The sequence below is a fragment of the Hyla sarda genome, chromosome 2 (assembly GCF_029499605.1).
Source record: "Hyla sarda isolate aHylSar1 chromosome 2, aHylSar1.hap1, whole genome shotgun sequence".
NCBI lineage: Eukaryota > Metazoa > Chordata > Amphibia > Anura > Hylidae > Hyla > Hyla sarda.
Window position 1 is genome coordinate 51,431,594 of NC_079190.1, and position 21,505 is coordinate 51,453,098.

Here is a 21,505-nt window from a genome sequence, read left to right on the forward strand (position 1 = left end):
TTTTGGATTTCTCTTCTGTCACGACCACAGTGCTCCTCTGCTGTCCATTTTAGGAACTGTCCAGAGCAGGAGAAAATCCCCATAGCAAACAAATGCTGCTCTGGACAGTTCCTAAAATGGACAGCAGAGGTCAGCAGAGAGCACTGTGGTCGAGACAGAAGAGAAATCCAAAAAGAAAAGCATTTCCTCTGTAGTATACAGCCCCTAAAAAGTACTGGAAGGATTAAGATTTTTTAATAGAAGTAGTCTAAAAATCTGTTTGACTTTCTGGCACCAGTTGATTAAAAAAAAAAAGTTTTCCACTGGAGTACCCCTTTAATGCTTGCCATGTCTGTTAGCCATCTACAATGTCCTTCATATGGGTACGGGTTAAAGAGTATGGGAAAATACCCCATAATCACAGTTGTTATATGTGAGATCTCATAAAAGTCTAAATCCGTAATATGTCTAGTTTTCAGAACTGCCTTCGCCATAGAATCATATGCAGAGCACAGCACATTTCTGTTCCAGAATGACAGATCACATTTATAATTCACTTGGTATGAAAACAGTTCATGTATTTAAAAGAAACAAATCTGGATTATCTGGAGAAATCCCATTCTGTGAATGTTTGTCTATACGACTCACCAAATGGTTGGCCATTTGGTCCCATCTGTAAAGTAAACGTGAAGGCAGAGCTAGGGAAACATGGGAGCAATGCCATCCCCCGACTCTCGCATCATCTGATTTGTCATTCCACCGCCCCCTCATTCCAAATCACATGGGGGCGGATTCGTGACATCACGATATTCCAGCCCCGTGGTCGGCACCCGGCAGTTTGTGAGCTGTCAGCGCTGCATGCAACTCAAAGAGGTGGGTGCCGAATGCAAGATTGCAGGGGGTCCCCAGTGGTGGGACCCCCGTGGTCAGACATCTTATCCCCTATCCTTTGGATAGGGGATAAGATGTCTTAGGGCCGGAGTTGCCCTTTAAGGTGTTAAAATTCTACTGGTGCAGAACACAGCATTTCAGCAGCAAAATCCACAACAATAAAATGTTATTGTCAACTTATTGTTTAAATCAGGTCTTTATGCTAACCATAATTTTAAAGAATTTTTGACAATTTTTTTTTTCTAATTTTCCATTTTACTATCTATAATAATCCTGAAATCTTGCAGTTTCCATTCTGGCCACTAGGGCTAAAACTAAGCTGAGACTTCATGTTCTGTACAAATCATTTTGCAGTAATGCCTTTCTTCTCAGTACAGTCAGGAATACAGTGACAGGAGACACCAGCATATAGATAAAGGAGGTACACACAATAGCTGTTGCTCATAGCTCAGTGTCCCCGTCCTAGTAGAATAACCTCTAAAAGGTCACAAAGAATACCCAGTAAGATCTCCAATTTATCTGAATGGGACAGCTCCTGTCTATAGTTGTCTGTGTCCATGGGTCGTACCGTAAAGCATACTACTAAATGCTGTTAAAATCAGCTCAGCAAAATGACAGCCCCCAGATTTGAAAAAAGAACGTTTCAGTATCTAGCTCTAATCAGGAAATAAAAAACTTGGTGACACTTTAAAGTGTACTTGTAAAGCTGATCTCCTCCCATTCATTAGGTCGGGTGTGAAGAGACACTGGTTCATGCTGGGCAGCCAGGTTGCCAAGGAAACTGTACGATTCCCAGCAAGTTCTGTGCACATGTACATTTTTAATAGGACTTGTGCATGGAACTCTTCTATTGTTGTATGCCGGCCAAGGCAATCTGACTATTCAGCATGGACCTGCATTTCTCCATGAGCCTCACATGTACAAATTCACGATGCGGATTTCCATGCAAGTTTTTATGCAGCATGTAGGGGAAATAAGTTAAAATCTCATCCACTTTTTGCCTTTTTTTGAGAACATGTACTTAGTTTAAATCGATTCCCAGAAAAGTGTTGATCTAGTGGCCAAAGAAGAAGCTGTGACATAGGTGGAACATTGGGTTGGACATCTCTGTCCTTGATCATACTTTCCCAATCTTGGTCCATTGGTTGCGTCGGCTACAGGTCAAACATTGTATTGTGCAGATTTCCAGTATAAGGAGTGGCATTAAACATCTTCCATTATAATAGATATGTTTGGCATATTAATAGGATATCTATTAATATGCCAAACATATCTATTATAATGGACGATGTTTAATGCCACTCCTTATACTGGAAATCTGCACAATACAGAGTCTGATCATGACATGGATAAACTATTGTAAGTACAAGATCAACTGATTCACTAGCCTGGGCCAGTTTCCATAGAGGAGCGTCATGTTCTTTAACCATCTGCAAACACAGTCCCATTTTAACAGCCCAAGGAAAGCTTATTAAAAGAAGAAAATCCAATGAACAAACACTTGAGACATTTTACTTGAGGATCTAGAGCTCAGGTAGAATGTTTACTGAAAATACAGCTTAAATGTCGCCTTCCCTTTCTATGGGCCAGGTGTTGGCTTTTTGTATGTATTGATTTCCTTCTAGCATTATTGGTGCACATATAAGGTGACTTTGTTGGGTTTTTTTTGAGCTGCAGAATGACAATGAACCTATTCCTTGCTGTATGTGCTATTATCTTGGCTGCAGAGCTCGGCATACAACATGTTCTTTCATCTCCGGTAGCACACCTCCACTTGTGATCTGATCAGCGGCCCACTGAGGATAGGCAACATCAAACAGTGCTTTCAATGAAGCAGGTAATCTGTGGACCTAGGCTAGGACTTGTCTTCACTAGCTGGATTCTCAATGTTTGTTCACCTTTGTGTCCTGTGGTTCCCATAAGGGTTCTTAAGAAATCATCAAGATAAGAGATGTTTTCATAACTACTATGATTGTCTGGTGATTGTCCCAGTTCTAAGGGACTCTCGCAGGTCTTGTCTCTAGCATAAGGTATTGTATGGATGGCACTTTGTATTATTACACTGTCTCATTCCTATCCTGTCTCCGTGTTCCTCAATGACAGGTGTCACTATATTGTATATGGGAACTAATAGGGTCATGTGAGTTCCAATACTTCATTATACAGAGACGTGACATTTTGCATTCTTGGACGCCAATAATGCTGGTCTATATGCCGCAACAAGCATATCCTTAAAATACAATAGTGGTGAGATTAATTTTTTTTTATTATACATTTATGGATGTTCATTTTGCAACCAACCCTTAAGAAATGGCATATGTTGCCCTTCCTTGGTGTAGTTTATTATTTTAGGATCCAACTTGGAGAATTATGAAGCAGTATTAAAAGGGGGTTGTCCAGCCAAAAACAACTTATCCCTTATCCATAGGATAGGGGAAGTGTATGATTCTGGGGAAGCGTCCGATGGCTAGGGTTTCCAGAATGGACCCCCGATGCTCCTATAGAAATGTATAGATGATGCAAAGAGAGCCGCGGCCATATTCTGGAGATCGCAGGGGGTCCCAGGGATTGGATCACTGTGATCAGACACTTATACCTTATTCTATGGATAGAGGATAAGTTGTTTTTTGGCTGGACAACCCCTTTATGGATATGTAAACATGTGGTGTAGCTTGGAAGGGAAGCAGAGTGGAGGTTGCCCAAGGTTCAATTCTTAGAATAGGTAAATATTGCCCTGTATTATAGGGCCACAATAGGGCCACACCAACACTCGTTTGTTGGCTGATCGCTTTGGTCTGACGTTAAAAAATCATCAGATGTGCGGAAGACAGCGGATTGCAGCAATCGATCATCTGAGTGGCCCTCCCTGCATGATAGTCCAGCCTTGTAAAAACTGCATGTCTCGGCCTGTGTAATTGGGCCCTTAGGGTCCCAATATCTAATGATCATTGTGACCCTTAAAAGGGTATTCCAGGCAAAACCTTTTTTTAATACATCAACTGGCTCCGGAAAGTTAAACAGATTTGTAAATTACTTCTATTAAAAAATCTTAATCCTTCCAATAGTTATTAGCTTCTGAAGTTTTCTGTCTAACTGCTCAATGATGATGTCACGTCCCGGGAGCTGTGCATGATGGGAGAATATCCCCATAGGAACTGCACAGCTCCCGGGATGTGAGTCATCAGAGAGCAGTTAGACAGAAAACAACAACTCAACTTCAGAAGCTAATAACTATTGGAAGGATTAAGATTTTTTAATAGAAGTAATTTAAACATCTGTTTAACTTTCCGGAGCCAGTTGATATATAAAAAAAAGTTTTGGCCTGGAATACCCCTTTAATCACTCTGGCGGAGGCAAAATGAGTGGTGAAAGATACAGTGTATACATCATCACTCACAACTCGGTGATGGTAAAGTGAGTGACAATGACTACAGTGTACACATTGCCACTCAGTATTGTACATGCGCAGGGAGTCCAGTAATAGGAGTTCTGGGAATATACATACAAGAGCAGGGACTCCTGTCTATTGCTTGACTGTTTGCTCCTATAAGGTAAAGTGTAGGCATCACTACTTACTTTATTTTTGTCAGGCCAGGTTAGGAGGTGCAGCACTTGCACTGCCGAGGAGCAGTCAACTCATGCTACACAACTGCTTGGTTAGGTTTCAACTTGGATTTATTCCTACAGTTTTTTAGGGAAATAAAGTGATGAACCCCAAAAAATAACAATCATAGGGGTTTCCACATTTTAGCCCCTGCATAGACTTCTAGCTGAGGAGCTCTGGATAGGTATCCACACACACAATATATTTTTCCATAGAAAATAATCAATAATATATCCCTGGATTTCTCACTCTGTATGTTGTACACTGCTGTGATAACTTGTGCTCCAGCCACTCACTCTGGCCGTGAGCGCATTGTCCCCTTCTCTTCCCCAGCCCTTCTCTTCCCCGCATGGGAATCTTAGCCCGTCACCCACCTCTGTCCTCTGCTGATTCCTCTCAGCTCCTGCGCACGTGCCCCCACCTCCTAGGGCACGCACGCGCCGGAGCTCTAAGGTTTAAAGGGCCAGTGCGCCCGTAATTATCCATTGCACCTGTCACACTGTTATAATTTTCTGCACCTCCCACATACCCCTGCCGGATCTTTGTTGCCCTAGTGCCTGAGAGAAAGCGTTCCTGTGGGTTGCCTTGCCATTTTCTGACCTCATTGTTCTGTGACCTGACCTTGCTTCTTTGCCGTCTGCCTACCTGACTACGCTCCTGTGCCGCGTGCCCTGACCTTCTGCTATCCTGACCACGAGTTGTCATATCCTACCTGTGCCTCGAACGTCCTCAGCCGCCTGTGTGGTCGATTCGTGCCAGGGGTAGCGACCTGGGTGCCACCTGCCGCTGCAAGTCCATCCCGCTTTGTGATGGGCTCTGGTGAAAACCAGCAGCACCTTAGACTCCGCTCCCTGGTACAGCCCGCGTCATCTGCCACACAGGTCCAGCAGATCCACTACCACAAGTGTTCCTGTCTACTGGACCGTGAGTGTTACAACTGCATTTGTGCTATAATTCGCAACTCCCCCCTCCCTTCCCCTTACAACTTTTAAAGATCGGTGAAAAAAGAAGGTGGGGTGTAGCGGAAGGGGCGTGACTAATATGTTTTAGGCCAGAAAATGGCTTAAACAGTGATGCAAGTCTATGCCTGATGCAAGTCTATGCCTAAATTGGCGCAATTTACTCCAACATACTTCTAATCAGGATTGGCATATAAAACTCTTACATCATTACTCTGATGTCATACAATTACACTGATTAAAAAAAGGGGAAGATAGAAAGGAGACACCTGACAAAAAATACCCTATATGCACCACATATGTAGCAACGGAGGTCCCAAGAAATCACTATCCAAATAGTAAGCTGTAATATGCGGTGGTGCTAGGAATAAAAATGAGCGTACCAAAAATAATAAATAACGAAGAGTAATCCTGCAACACACCGCATGTCTGTGCTTTAGCACGTGAAGACCGGCCTGGAGTTCAGGGAGTATAACGGAAGGCTCAGAGGCTACAACCGGTAGTTTCGTGCAGATGCACTTCTTCCGGCCTTGAGATCAGGGAGTATAACGAGAGGCTCAGAGGCTACAACCGGTAGTTTCGTGCAGATGCACTTCTTCCGGCCTGGAGTTCAGGGAGTATAACGGAAGGCTCAGAGGCTACAACCGGTAGTTTCGTACAGATAAACTTCTTCCGGCCTCTACCGAGGCCGGAAGAAGTGCATCTGCATGAAACTACCGGTTGTAGCCTCTGAGCCTCCCGTTATACTCCTTGATCTCCATATCGATCTTCACGTGCTTTAGTATAGACATGCGGGGAGTTACAGGATGACTCTTCATTATTTATTAATACAATTACATTGCATGACATCATTACTCAACACTGCTGTCCACATTGGTGTTTTTGAGAGCGTTTTTGCAAAAAATAAAAATAAAAAAAGCATAAAGATGGAACAGAATAGGTGAGGGCCATGGACATATACTCCTTTTTTTGACTAGTGTAGTGGTTTGTTGGTGGAACATCCATATCCTGACTGGGTGCTCAGTAAAGGTTATGGCTAAGTACTACATGAACTGTTTGGTTGCACATTTGACGCGTTTTGACACACACATATACACTTGCGCCTTCAAAAATGCTACATATGGCACACAAGGGAAGGAGGTTACAACCTGTTGTTTGCAGCCACATGTGATAAAACACCACACTTAACAAGAAGGTGGGCTGGAAATAATTGTCTCTGCAGGAAAGCTCCTAATAAAACTGGGACAGTGTCGGAAGGAAAAAAAAAAGATTCTGGTTACTCATTGGTGCTAAAACATTTCTAAGCTAAGAAAACTATCAGAGTGACTGGCAGGAGGTGCCCAGCAGGACCGGGCAGCGGGGCGGTTATTACACAGATAAACACACTCCATGAGAACAGCGGGGGGGTGCAGATTTGAAACGCAAACAAGCATTAGAGAAAAAACCCACTACACTACTAATCTACTCAAGCCTGAGAGCGCCCTCCCCGGAGACATGCACAATCAGAGCAGGTGTAAGGGGCCAAGATGCAAACAGAAGAGATGAAAGAGAGAGCACTCAAGAGGCCACACCATGGCACACACTGCAAACTCGGCAAGATTTAAGCACTCCACCATTATCTACATCATAGTCGGACCACCCAGTGAATTTAGGAGTAATTAGGAAGGGGGGTGGGAGACAGAACAGAGGTGGGCTGCTTACATCATATCTATGCATGCCTTGTGAGTGCAATCTGCATGAGGGAACAGAAATGAAAGTCTGCGTTGAGAATACAAATAATACAAAAGGAATAAATAACACATTGAACATCATGATCTGGGTTATTGGTGCAGAGGCCAGACACAACATGGCTTCATGGAACATGATACGCCACCGCAGAGGTTCATACCGTCAGAGAGGGCAAGGGATAGGATCTCAGGCCAGTCATTCTGAACTCATGGAAGTGTTGATGTGAGACATTACAAGTAATTACAACGGGTTGGGACATTTCCCGTCTGGAGGAATTCACAGGCGGTCGTCTTAAGGATTACCATCTTGGGTCTTTAAGGTGCCGTATAAAACCCACATTTTGGGTATTGCTTTAGATTTAATCCCTTAAAGGGGGACTCCACTGGGAATTTTTTTTTTATAATCAACTGGTGCCAGAATGTTAAACAGATTTGTAAATTACTTCTATTAAAAAAAATCCCAATCCTTTCCAGTACTTATCAGCTCTGTATACTACAGAGGAAGTTCTATTCTTTTTGAATCTCCTTTCTGCCTGACTACAGTGCTCTCTGCTGACACCTCTGTCCATGTCAGGAACTGTCCAGAGTAGAAGCAAATCCCCATAGCAAACCTATCCTGCTCTGGACAGTTCCAGAGGTGTCAGCAGAGAGCACTTTGGTCAGACAGAAAGGAAGTTCAAAAAGAAAAGAACTTCCTCTGTAGTATACAGCAGCTGATAAGTACTGGAAGGATTGGGATTTTGTAATAGAAGAAATGTACAAATCTGTTTAACTATCTGGCACCAGTTGATTTAAAAGAAAATATGTTTACCAGTGGAGTACCCCTTTAAAGTCACTGTCTTATTATCAGACCCCCTTTATTATACTCAAGACGGCCTAGAGCAGTGGTCTCCAAACTGTGAACCTCCAGATGTTGCAAAACTACAAGTTTCAACAGCTGTCCAGACATGCTAGGAGTATGGGTTTTGCCATAGCTGGAGGGCCATAGTTTGGAGAACTAGGGCCTAGAAGGATTCAGCTAAAAAACTCGGGAAGGCCAACCAGAACCATTCTATTGGGGACCATCCATGTAATACCTAAATGTGTCGAAAAAATTGTAAACTAGGCGGCCATTGAAAGTATTCTTTAACTAGCATACTTAGTCTTATGTAATATCTGCAGGTAGTGGACAGCACTACCTACTTGCACAGAGCATGCCCAGTTCGGGGCACATAGGTCTCAAGGACCACCAACATTCCAGGTTTTCCTGGGCTCCTGGTAGGCCTTAAAGGGGTACTCCAAAGGAAAACATTTTTTTAATATCAACTGATGCCAGAAAGTTAAACAGATTTGTAAATTACTTCTGTTTAAAAATGTTAATCCTTCCAGTACTTATCAGCTGCTGTATGCTCCACAGGAAAAAAAAATATTTTTGAATTTCCTTTCTGTCTGACCACAGGGCTCTCTGCTGACGCCTCTGTCCATGTCAGGAACTGTCCAGAGCAGGAGGGATTTGCTTCTACTCTGGACAGTTCCTGACATGTACAGAGGTGACAGCAGAGAGCACTGTGGTCAGACAGAATGGAACAACTCAACTTCCTCTGAAGCATACATACTGATAGCTGATAAGTACTGGAAGGATTGAGATTTTTTTTATAGAAGTAATTTACAAATCTGTTTAACTTTCCGGCACCAGTTGATTAATAATAATAATAATGATAAATGTTTTCCAGTGGAGTACCCCTTTAAGGACTGGGTTGGGGAGCTCTGATGTAGAAGACAACCTATAACACATATACTATAACAAAGTATGACAAGAGGCACTCACCGCATCTTGAGTTTAATGGACTTTTATTTCTTTTGTGCTGTTTTAAAATACAGCATTACCAGGTTAGGACGCTGCTGAATTTTAAAACTACACAAAAGAAATAAATTCTCTGTTGAACACAAGATGCGTTGAGTGCCTCTGGTCATACTTTGTTAGGCTGGGTTCACACTACGTTTTGTTAACTACGGTTCCCGTATACGGCTGGGAGGAGGGGTGGGCGGGGCTTAATCGCGGCGCCCGCACTCAGCCGTATTCGGGAACCGTATTTAATGCATGTCTATGAACCGACCGGAGTGAACCGCAGCCTCTGGTCGGCTGCTTTTTCGGCCGTATGCGGTTTCCCGACTGCAGGCAAAAACGTGGTCGACCACGTTTTTGCTTGCGGTCGGGAAACCGCATACGGCCGAAATCGCAGCCGACCGGAGGCTGCGGTTCACTCCGGTGGGCTCATTAAATACGGTTCCCGAATACGGCTGAGTGCGGGCGCCACGACTAAGCCCCGCCCCCCTCCTCCCAGCCGTATACGGGAACCGTAGTTACAAACCGTAGTGTGAACCCAGCCTTATAGCATTTCTGATTTTGTTTGTTTCATTGGACACTGCGCACCCAGCGGTGACGGTTTGTGCCTTATGGTTTTGCCTGTTGCCTATTATATGTGAACACCAATAGGAAAAGTGGGACTAGGTTGTGCCGACTTCTGTCTCTTTCCATCCAACACATGCTGAGCACTGATCATGTGCTTATCTCGTAAACTACTTATACACAAACCTGGTGAACCGCCATCTTGGAGCTTCACTTTACTGCATTGCTGCTCATGCATAACATCTTAGAACAGTGGTCCCCAAACTGTGGCCCTCCAGATGTTGCAAAACTACAATTCCCAGCATGCCTGGACAGCCAACGGCTGTCCAGGCATGCTGGGAGTTGTAGTTTTGCAACCTCTGGAGGGCCACAGTTTGGGGACCACTGTCTTAGAAAGTACAATGGATTGAAACACAACAATTTTACCTTTTTCCATTGGAGTCACGAAGGGTAGCTTTGCCCGTTTCCCTGGACCTGGTCTCTACCTCCTGGACTTCTTCTAACAGTGTTTTATGGTAGGTGTGCTTGGCTCTGCAAATATAAAGCATAAGCAACCATTCAAATGGAAACATCAGAAGCTTTTAACTCCATTAATGAAAATTCTCTGAGCGGAGCATCCAAAATTGCCATTATAAGTGGTCTTCTTTTCTGGGTGAGGTGGTGGTCTTTTGGAGAGGCTTCACTGTATTTGGTTTTTGCATTATGATACCTACACAAGTCTAGTTAAACAAGTCACACCAACAAAGTTCATCAGCAGGTTGGCACTACTCCACCCGAGTGTGAGCGTAACAGGTGCAGTTTTGTTTCAGTTGCAGCAGTCCATGGTGGTGCTCTAATATCCCATAGATACAAAGCTGATGTTTACATTTCATGGGTCTACAATATGTAAAACAGCCAAAATATAGGGGTGTAACTGGCATGAAATGCTAATGTACTTGTGGTGTCTGCATAAATGGGGAGGGGGAGTCAATTAAAGGGGTATTCCAGGAATACAGGGGCTGTAAAGTTAGTGTAGTTCATAATATAGTGTCTGTACCTGTGTGTGATGGTTTTCCCACAATTCTTCTGTGATTTTCAGCACAATATTTATTTTTACCAGCATACAAAATGACTGTTGTCTCGGATTTTTCCCAGGTTGCAATGCGGCCGAGACCTGACTCACTAGTCAGCTGATGACAGGGAGCCTGTCTGCTTCAATGGGTGGAGGGATTGCTTGGTGGGAGAGAGATCAATCTGCAACTAATGCAACAGTTGTAGGCACCCTGATTGAAAACCACAGGTCTTTTGAATGGATGCAGCTCATTTATGTTTCAATGGGTGTGGTGGCTGATGTGTGGGAGGGAGGAAAATGGAATTATGGGATTTGTAGGCAAAAGAAGAAAACTAAGGCCACTTTACTATGGCGGAATACTAAGACTGGAGTATCACAAGTCTGTCTTTAAGGGGTACTCTGGAGGAAAAAAGAAATGTTTTCAAATCAACTGGTGCCTTCCAGTACTTATTAGCTGCTGTATGCTTCGGAGGAAGTTATGTAGTTCTTTCCAGTCTCACCACAGTACTCTCACCTCTGTCCATGTCAAGAATTGAGGATTTGCTAATGCTCTGGACAGTTCCTGACACAGACAGAGGTGGCAGCAGAGAGCACTGTGGTCAGACTGGAAAAAACAACACAACTTCCTGTGGAACATACAGCAGCTGATAAGTACTGGAAGGATTAAGATTCTTAAAGGGGTACTCCACTGGTAACATTTAGTTCCGAATGCTGTGTGTGCGCTGTGGGGGTTGGCCACGCCCCATCGTGACGTCATGCCCCTCAATTCAAGTCTATGGGAGGGGGCGTGGTGGGCACCACGCCCCCTCCCATAGACATGCATTGAGGGGGTGTGGTGTGACGTCACAAGGCGGCGTGGTCAACTCCCACAGCACACACACACAGTGTTCGGAACTAAATTCTTAGTTCTGAATGCTGACCAGTGGAGTACCCCTTTAAATAGAAGTCATTTAACTTTCTGGCACCAGTTGATTTCCCTCCGGGGTTACCCCTTTATTATATTGAACACATAGGGAATATCCAAGTGCTGACAAGCAGCGATGATAATAGATAAGTAGCGTGCAGATGTCATAACCTTCCACCTCTTCTTTTCCCAGGTTTTGCCCTTTTCCGATCATCCTTAATGCATCCGAATAATTGGTAAGATAAATATAGTCATCTCCTCCCGTTTCTTACAATCTTGCTGCTGTTGTATTTTTGTGATGTCTATTTTATGCTTGTTTAATGTTCTCTCGCCGAGCCCTAATACATTGTTGTTGTAGCAGCGTTCTGTATCTATTTTATTCTTGTTTTATGCCCCTCGCCGAGCACTGATACATTGTTGTTGTAGCAGCGTTCTGTGTCTATTTTATGCCCCCTCGCCGAGCACTGATACATTGTTGTTGCAGCAGCCTTCTGTATTTCTTTTATTCTTGTTTTATGCCCCCTCGCCGAGCACTGATACATTGTTGTAGCAGCCTTCTGTATTTTTTGTGGTATTCCATAACTATCTAGTAGGGGGCCTGCTGCGCTTATTTTGGGACACCCTGGTGGAGGATGATTGTTCTATTATCTGATTAGCTCCTTTTTGTGATTTGACATCCCTGGTGCCTGTCTGAATAAACAAATCTGGGGCATGCTCCACTTCAATTCACATGTTATGACATTACGGGGAGCGTTCCAAGGCACAATTCCACCTCCCGCTTCTGGAACAGCTCCTGTAGAATTTCTCACAGTCAATAATTGAAGAGAATGTCATTCCCTGAAGATGGGATCCTTGTTTGTGGACTGATGCTTTTTTGTATCTCTCAATTATTTTATTTCTGTCTTTCTCGTGTCTCGGCTTGTATTTCCAATTGAGAATAGTTTTCAGGTTACAATATTTCGTGTTATTTTAAACCCCTATACACAAGTCATGTCAACTGTGTTGAACTATTTTGTCATTTCCATGGGATGTAAAGAAAAAAAATTTAGAGGAAATGCATGTAGGATGAAATTGCCGAAATGTTCTGCAGCAAATTTGTTCCTTGTGTAAATCATCCTTAGGCTGGGTTCACACAGTGTAAAAGGAAAAAAAAATAAAAAATAAAGAAATAAAAAAATAAAATAGGTATAAAAGGTGTTTTTTTTATTTTTTTTTAATCTTTAATCGAATAAATCTAATAATCTGCTCTATGAAAGTCTATGGGAAAGCATCTGTCTGTGCACATATTGGGGGAAATCTATTAATTTGCCAAAAGTCACATCATTTTTGTGCAATAGTTACGCAACTTTTGACAGTCTGCAACACTCTTGCCAAAGGGGTGTGGCTTTGCATGGAGGAGGATGGCCTAAACACACAACTTTTTAACTTAGACTAGACAGTTAGATTGCACCAGAATTTAACAGTGTATCAGGCTGCCTGATAATCTAGCGCATCTTACCACAGTCTACTCTCAGGGTATGGTCACACAGTCAAAAGTCCACCTGGGAAGTTTCCGAGTGGACATCTGCAAGCTGCAGGCGCTGGCGGAACATGTGCTAGGACCATTTGGAAATGCGTCAATAGACGGCAATGCATTTCTGAACGAATTCAACAGAAAGAATTGACATATCCATTTTTGTCTTGCATAAGCCAGAATCGGAATATCCATAGCGGAAAAAACTGCAGTAGAAATTTAGATTCTGGCTTCCACAGAAATTATGTTGTGTGCTTGGTGCAGAAGAATCCCATTAAAAACAATGGGACTCTGCTGCAATGGAATTTCTGAGTGGAATTTTTCCACTAGCTCGGAAATTCTCCCCCTGTGAACGAGGCCTTAGCCTGCACCACCTTTTAGGTGGTATAGTTAAAGGGGTACTCAGGTGCTGAGCGTTTGGAAAAAAATAGTTCCCAAAGCTTAGAGCCGGCATCGGGACTTGTGATGTGTAGCCCCGCCCCCTCGTGATGTGTAGCCCCACCCCATCAATGTAAGTCTAAGGGAGGGGGTGTGGCTGTAGCCACGCCCCCTCCCATGGACTTACATTGAGGGGGCAGAGCATGATGTCTCAAGGGGCGGGGCCGTGATGTCACGAGCCCTGACGCCAGCTTTAAGCTTTCAGAACTGTTTGTTCAGAACGCTCAGTACCGGAATACCCCTTTAAGGCAAGGTTTTAGGAGCATACTATTAAAAATTTGCCCCACCCCCTTACCTGCCCTTCATACATGTTAGAGCTTCCATTAGATGTATCCTGTTAAAGCAAGATGCTAAACAAGTAGAAAAACAACTGTACTTCTTACTATGCTTAAAGAAAGTTCAATTCATTTATTGACAAGAAAAACAAAATATCCATGTGGCTCTGTCAGATCGTAAGTATACCTTAGGCCACCATCTCAATATGACTTGAGCCTAACCAGCCCACAACAGCACCCCAATTTTTAGCGCTGGTCACATTTATTTTGCACAAATAAAACGGGATGCTGAAGTATAATGTAATAAAAGCACATGCCATTCATTTCAATGGGCCAAAGGGTGTCACCATTTGGGCCGCATTCCTTTTTTTCTTTTTGCAGACTCAAAAGCGCGGTCTGCTGCCCTCCGTTACATTATACGTTGGCCTCCTGTTTTCGGATGCGACAGATACATCTGACAGAAGCCCTAACACAGTGTGAACCTAGACTTACACAATCAAATTTAATCAGGGATTATCACAATTAGGGTTATTTACTTCAGAAAAAAGAAAGTTTAGGAGCAACCTAATAACTATACACAGTCATGGCCGTAAATGTTGGCACCCCTGAAATTTTTCTAGAAAATGAAGTATTTCTCACAGAAAATGATTACAGTAACACATGTTTTGCTATACACATGTTTATTCCCTTTGTGTGTATTGGAACTAAACCAAAAAAGAGAGGAAAAAAGTTAATTGGACATAATTATGGACATTTATCAACGGGTTTAGTCAGGTTTTCTTTACTATAATTGTCGCAAAATTGTCGCAACTGCGACTACACGATTTTTCGTGCGACATTTTGACTGGAAAGCGAGAAAAGCAAGTTTTCCTAAAATTTACTATGTAGTAATAATTTTAAAATGGACTACGGGTAGTCAGGTATTTATTAACTGCGAAAGTCGCAACTGCGCAAAAAAAAGTCGCAACAGCGTTAAAAATTTACTAAATTTACTCCAGCTCAAACATGGAGCAGAAAAAGCTACTACTAAAGTAAGAAAGGAAAAATTGCTTACGTGAAAGAAAATTATCAACAGGCTGAAACCAGTTGATAAATACGTCGCACATAAGCAAAAAAAAAGTAAGGAAAAAATTACTAAAAAAAAGAATACATAAGCAAACATTGATAAATGTCCCTCAATGTCACCAAACTCCAAAAATGGGCTGGACAAAAGTATTGGCACCCTTATGTGGTATCCGGGTACCATATTTCATACGTTACCTTTGTAGAGGTCCCCATAGTCAGAGTCCCTAGGAACGTCGGGGTCCCTCTCCTATAGTTATCCCCTTGTCACCCCTCAGTGAATTCATATTTGTATAGAAATTCATATCAATATAAGTATAAATATGTATATATTTAATTGCCTACCTGTTCAGCGTAGCAGGACCTGCGGGTCACGTGATTAAGTTTAGAACTCTATGGTTTTGCTACAGGACCTTTGGAGGTTCTCATGACGTGTTCACCCACAATGCAATGTAATGGTGAGTGACAGTTGTTATGGACCAATCCAAAACGGCCAGCCCCTGTCCACATAAGGGACCCGCGCCATCTTGATCGCTCTCTTGGGTTGCTGATTCTGGAAGAGGTAGGACCTCCGCAGCTTACAAGACAATTTACTAGGCCAAAGCCTTGCGGCCTCGTCCTCTAACATAGCGGTAATACTAAGCAATTTCCCGCTACTCCCCGCAAGATCACTGGACCTAAACGCACCCTTAAATCCAGCGGATCTATGCTACAAAATCCCTAAGAAGCTAAATTGAGCTTATCTGATCCCAACCAACTGTCAATCGCTGTTCAGTTATATCTGTAGAGACTCTGTTATCTGGACTGTTACTATTGCTGCATGTACAGAAATTCTTCAGTAAAAGTTCCTGCAAGTTTTCAGTTAACAGTGGTTGTGGACAATCCTTTATTCTACATTCACCTATTGCTCTTGGGAAGGGTGGCAATAGGCCTATCAAGATTACAGAACTTAACCCACACCCTGGCGTCACGAGTGACAAGGGTTAACAGCGCCCTTTACTATTCTGAACAGAAACACCCCAACTACCCTACACCCCACAAGGCTTTATCCCCCAACGCCCCCACACTTAACTTAATATTTGGTTGCACACCCTTTGGAAAAAATAACTGAAATCAGTGGCTTCCTATAACCATCATTAAGCTTCTTACACCTCTCAGCCGGAATGTTGGACCACTCTTCCTTTGCAAACAGCTCCAGGTCTTATTGGAAGGCGCCTTTTCCCAACAGCAATTTTAAGATCTCTCCACAGGTGATCAATGGGATTTAGATCTAGACTCATTGATGGTCACTTCAGAACTATCCAGCGCTTTGTTGCCATCCATTTCTGGCTGCTTTTTGACGTATGTTTGGGGTCATTGTCCTGCTGGAAGACCCAAGATCTCAGACGCAAATCCAGCTTTCTGACACAGGGCTGTACAGTGCGACCCAAAATCCATTGGTAATCCTCAGATTTTATGATGCCTTGCACACATCCAAGGCACCAAGTGCCAGAGGCAGCAAAACAACCCCAAAACATCATTGAACCTCCACCATATTTCACTGTAGGTACTGTGTTCTTTTCTTTGTAGGCCTCATTCCATTTAAACAGTAGAATGATTTGCTTTACCAAAAAGCTCTATCTTGGTCTCATCTGTCCACAAGATGTTTTCCACAAGGATTTTGGCTTACTCAAGTTCATTTTGGCAAAATGTAGTCTTGCAGCAGTGGGGTCCTCCTGGGTCTCCTGCCATAGCGTTTCATTTCATTTAAATGTTGACGGATAGTTCGCGCTGACACTGATGCTCCCTGAGCCTGCAGGACAGCTTGAATATCTTTGGAACTTGTTTGGGGCTGCTTATCCACCATCCAGACTATCCTGCGTTGACACCTTTCATAAATTTTTCTCTTCCGTCCACATCCAGGGAGACTAGCTACAGTGCCATGAGTTGCAAACTTCTTGATAATGTTGCACACTGTGGACAAAGGCAAATCTAGATCTCTGGAGATGGACTTGTAACCTTGAGATTGTTGATATTTTTCCACAATTTTGGTTTTCAAGTCCTCAGACAGTTCTCTTCTCCTCTTTCTGTTGTACTTGCTTAGTGTGACACAGACAGACACACAATGCAAAGACTAAGTGAACTTATCTCCTTTTTATCTGTTTTAAGGTGGGATTTTTATATTGCCCACACCTGTTACTTGCCCCAGGTGAGTTTAAAGGAGCATCAATGCTTGAAACGATCTTATTTTTCCACAAAATTTTGTCCAGCCCATTTTTGGAGTTTGCTGTGACATTATGTCCAATTAGCTTTTTTCCTCCCTTTTTTGGTTTAGTTCCAATACACACAATGGGAATAAACATGTGTATAGCAAAACATGTGTTACTGCAATCATTTTCTGTGAGAAATACTTAATTTTCTAGAAAAATTTCAGGGGTGCCAACATTTACAGCCATGATTGTATAAATATATCAGGGGACAGTACAGAGATCTCTCCATTGATCTATTTATACCCAGGACTGTATCTATAACAAGGGGGCATCCTCTATATCTAGAGGAAAGAAGGTTTCTACACCAGCACAGACGGGGGTTCTTTACTGTAAGAGCAGTGAGACTGTGGAATTCTCTGCCAGAGGAAGTGGTCATGGTGAACGCAATGAGAGTTCAAAAGGGGTCTGGACACATTTCTGGAGATTAATAACATTACAGGGTATGGATATTAGATTTATAGATCAGAACATTGATCCAAGGATTTATTCTGATGTCGGGAAAGAATTTTCCCACCAATATAGGGAAATTGGCATCAGCCTTGAAAGGGTTTTTTGCCTAATTCTGGATCAATACAGTGGGGACACAATAGGGATATAGGGATCAACTCTTTTATCAACCTTATAAACTATGAAATTATGTTACTATTATAGGATATCGTAGTAAATTTAAGTGGCCGTATGAGTCGAGTGATACAGATGCAAATCAAAAAATGTTGCAGTATCTTGTAATACCTTTTTTTATTGGACTAACAGAATTCTGTAGAGAATCCCGAAATCTTGTCTCTACAGAATTCTGTTAGTCCAATAAAAAAAGGTATTACAAGATACTGCAACATTTTTTGATTTGCATCTTATGGGATATGAAAACAATTCAGCATGAAAACAACGTAAAACATTTTAAGCTGCAAATAGCCAATTAATCCCACCATATACTGTATATCCTGTAAATAAGAACAAAGCTTCCTTCTTGCTCTATACTTATGTTCTTGACATAAAATCCAGGGTCTTAAACTCCCCGATGGTTTATAAATCATGGTAAGATCTTTCTGCTATAATGTAGTTGTTACGCCGAGCGCTCCGGGTCCCCGCTCCTCCCCGGAGCGCTCGCTTCACTCTCCCCGCGGCAGCGCTCCGGTCACGTCTTCTGACCCGGGGCGCTGCGATTCCGCTGCCAGCCGGGATGCGATTCGCGATGCGGGTAGCGCCCGCTCGCGATGCGCACCCCGGCTCCCCTACCTGACTCGCTCTCCGTCTGTTCTGTCCCGGCGCGCGCGGCCCCGCTCCCTAGGGCGCGCGCGCGCCGGGTCTCTGCGATTTAAAGGGCCACTGCGCCGCTGATTGGCGCAGTGGTTCCAATTAGTGTGTTCACCTGTGCACTTCCCTATATCACCTCACTTCCCCTGCACTCCCTTGCCGGATCTTGTTGCCTTAGTGCCAGTGAAAGCGTTCCTTGTGTGTTCCTTGCCTGTGATTCCAGACCTTCTGCCGTTGCCCCTGACTACGATCCTTGCTGCCTGCCCCGACCTTCTGCTACGTCCGACCTTGCTTTTGCCTACTCCCTTGTACCGCGCCTATCTTCAGCAGCCAGAGAGGTGAGCCGTTGCTAGTGGATACGACCTGGTCACTACCGCCGCAGCAAGACCATCCCGCTTTGCGGCGGGCTCTGGTGAAAACCAGTAGTGGCTTAGAACCGGTCCACTAGCACGGTCCACGCCAATCCCTCTCTGGCACAGAGGATCCACTACCTGCCAGCCGGCATCGTGACAGTAGATCCGGCCATGGATCCCGCTGAAGTTCCTCTGCCAGTTGTCGCTGACCTCACCACGGTGGTCGCCCAGCAGTCACAACAGATAGCGCAACAAGGCCAACAGCTGTCTCAACTGACCGTTATGCTACAACAGTTACTACCACAGCTTCAGCAGTCATCTCCTCCGCCAGCTCCTGCACCTCCTCCGCAGCGAGTGGCCGCTCCTGGGATACGCTTATCCTTGCCGGATAAATTTGATGGGGACTCTAAGTTTTGCCGTGGCTTTCTTTCCCAATGTTCCCTGCATCTGGAGATGATGTCGGACCTGTTTCCCACTGAAAGGTCTAAGGTGGCTTTCGTAGTCAGCCTTCTGTCCGGAAAAGCCCTGTCATGGGCCACACCGCTCTGGGACCGCAATGACCCCGTCACTGCCTCTGTACACTCCTTCTTCTCGGAAATCCGAAGTGTCTTTGAGGAACCTGCCCGAGCCTCTTCTGCTGAGACTGCCCTGTTGAACCTGGTCCAGGGTAATTCTTCCGTTGGCGAGTATGCCGTACAATTCCGTACTCTTGCTTCAGAATTGTCCTGGAATAATGAGGCCCTCTGCGCGACCTTCAAAAAAGGCCTATCCAGCAACATTAAAGATGTTCTGGCCGCACGAGAAATTCCTGCTAATCTACATGAACTTATTCACCTAGCCACTCGCATTGACATGCGTTTTTCCGAAAGGCGTCAGGAACTCCGCCAAGATATGGACTCTGTTCGCACGAGGCGTTTCTTCTCCTCGGCTCCTCTCTCCTCTGGTCCCCTGCAATCTGTTCCTGTGCCTCCCGCCGTGGAGGCTATGCAGGTCGACCGGTCTCGCCTGACACCTCAAGAGAGGACACGACGCCGTATGGAGAACCTCTGCCTGTACTGTGCTAGTACCGAACACTTCCTGAGAGATTGTCCTATCCGTCCTCCCCGCCTGGAAAGACGTACGCTGACTCCGCACAAACGTGAGACAGTCCTTGATGTCTACTCTGCTTCTCCACGTCTTACTGTGCCTGTGCGGATGTCTGCCTCTGCCTTCTCCTTCTCTACAGTGGCCTTCTTGGACTCTGGATCTGCAGGAAATTTTATTTTGGCCTCTCTCGTCAACAGGTTCAACATCCCGGTGACCAGTCTCGCCAGACCCCTCTACATCAATTGTGTAAATAATGAAAGATTGGACTGTACCATACGTTTCCGCACGGAGCCCCTTCTTATGAGCATCGGATCTCATCATGAGAGGATTGAACTTTTGGTCCTCCCCAATTGCACCTCGGAAATTCTCCTTGGACTTCCCTGGCTTCAACTTCATTCCCCTACCCTGGATTGGTCCACTGGGGAGATCAAGAGTTGGGGGTCCTCTTGTTCCAAGAACTGTCTAAAACCGGTTCCCAGTAACCCTTGCCGTAAATCTGTGGTTCCTCCAGTAACCGGTCTCCCTAAGGCCTATATGGACTTCGCGGATGTTTTCTGCAAAAAACAAGCTGAGACTCTACCTCCTCACAGGCCTTATGATTGCCCTATCGACCTCCTCCCGGGCACTACTCCACCCCGGGGCAGAATTTATCCTCTCTCTGCCCCAGAGACTCTTGCCATGTCCGAATACGTCCAGGAGAATCTAAAAAAGGGCTTTATCCGTAAATCCTCCTCTCCTGCCGGAGCCGGATTTTTCTTTGTGTCCAAAAAAGATGGCTCCCTACGTCCTTGCATTGACTACCGCGGTCTTAATAAAATCACGGTTAAGAACCGCTACCCCTTACCCCTCATCTCTGAACTCTTTGATCGCCTCCAAGGTGCCCACATCTTCACTAAATTGGACTTAAGAGGCGCCTATAACCTCATCCGCATCAGAGAGGGGGACGAGTGGAAAACGGCATTTAACACCAGAGATGGACACTTTGAGTATCTGGTCATGCCCTTTGGACTGTGCAACGCCCCTGCCGTCTTCCAAGACTTTGTCAATGAAATTTTTCGTGATCTGTTATACTCCTGTGTTGTTGTATATCTGGACGATATCCTAATTTTTTCTGCCAATCTAGAAGAACACCGCCAGCATGTCCGTATGGTTCTTCAGAGACTTCGTGACAACCAACTCTATGCCAAAATTGAGAAATGTCTGTTTGAATGCCAATCTCTTCCTTTTCTAGGATATTTGGTCTCTGGCCAGGGACTACAGATGGATCCAGACAAACTCTCTGCCGTCTTAGATTGGCCACGCCCCTCCGGACTCCGTGCTATCCAACGCTTTTTGGGGTTCGCCAATTATTACAGGCAATTTATTCCACATTTTTCTACCATTGTGGCTCCTATCGTGGCTTTAACCAAAAAAAATGCTGATCCCAAGTCCTGGCCTCCTCAAGCAGAAGACGCCTTTAAACGACTCAAGTCTGCCTTTTCTTCGGCTCCCGTCCTCTCCAGACCTGACCCTTCCAAACCCTTCCTATTGGAGGTTGATGCCTCCTCAGTGGGAGCTGGAGCTGTTCTTCTACAAAAAAATTCTTCCGGGCATGCTGTCACTTGTGGTTTTTTCTCTAGGACCTTCTCTCCAGCGGAGAGGAACTACTCCATCGGGGATCGAGAGCTTCTAGCCATTAAATTAGCACTTGAGGAATGGAGGCATCTGCTGGAGGGATCAAGTTCTCCTGTTATTATCTACACCGACCACAAGAACCTCTCCTACCTCCAGT

At 44.3% G+C, this 21,505-nt stretch overlaps 1 protein-coding gene across 5 annotated transcripts in view; it reads right to left on the reverse strand.

Annotated features, from left to right (window-relative positions):
• The window catches only part of ATP8A2 (ATPase phospholipid transporting 8A2), a 955,662-nt gene that overhangs the window by 27,624 nt on the left and 906,533 nt on the right, over positions 1-21,505 (reverse strand). For all 5 annotated transcript variants that reach the window (XM_056561782.1, XM_056561783.1, XM_056561787.1 and 2 more), the window contains one exon: positions 9,976-10,080. In XM_056561782.1, the coding sequence (XP_056417757.1) occupies positions 9,976-10,080 (105 nt within the window). The remainder of the gene's footprint in view (positions 1-9,975; positions 10,081-21,505) is intronic.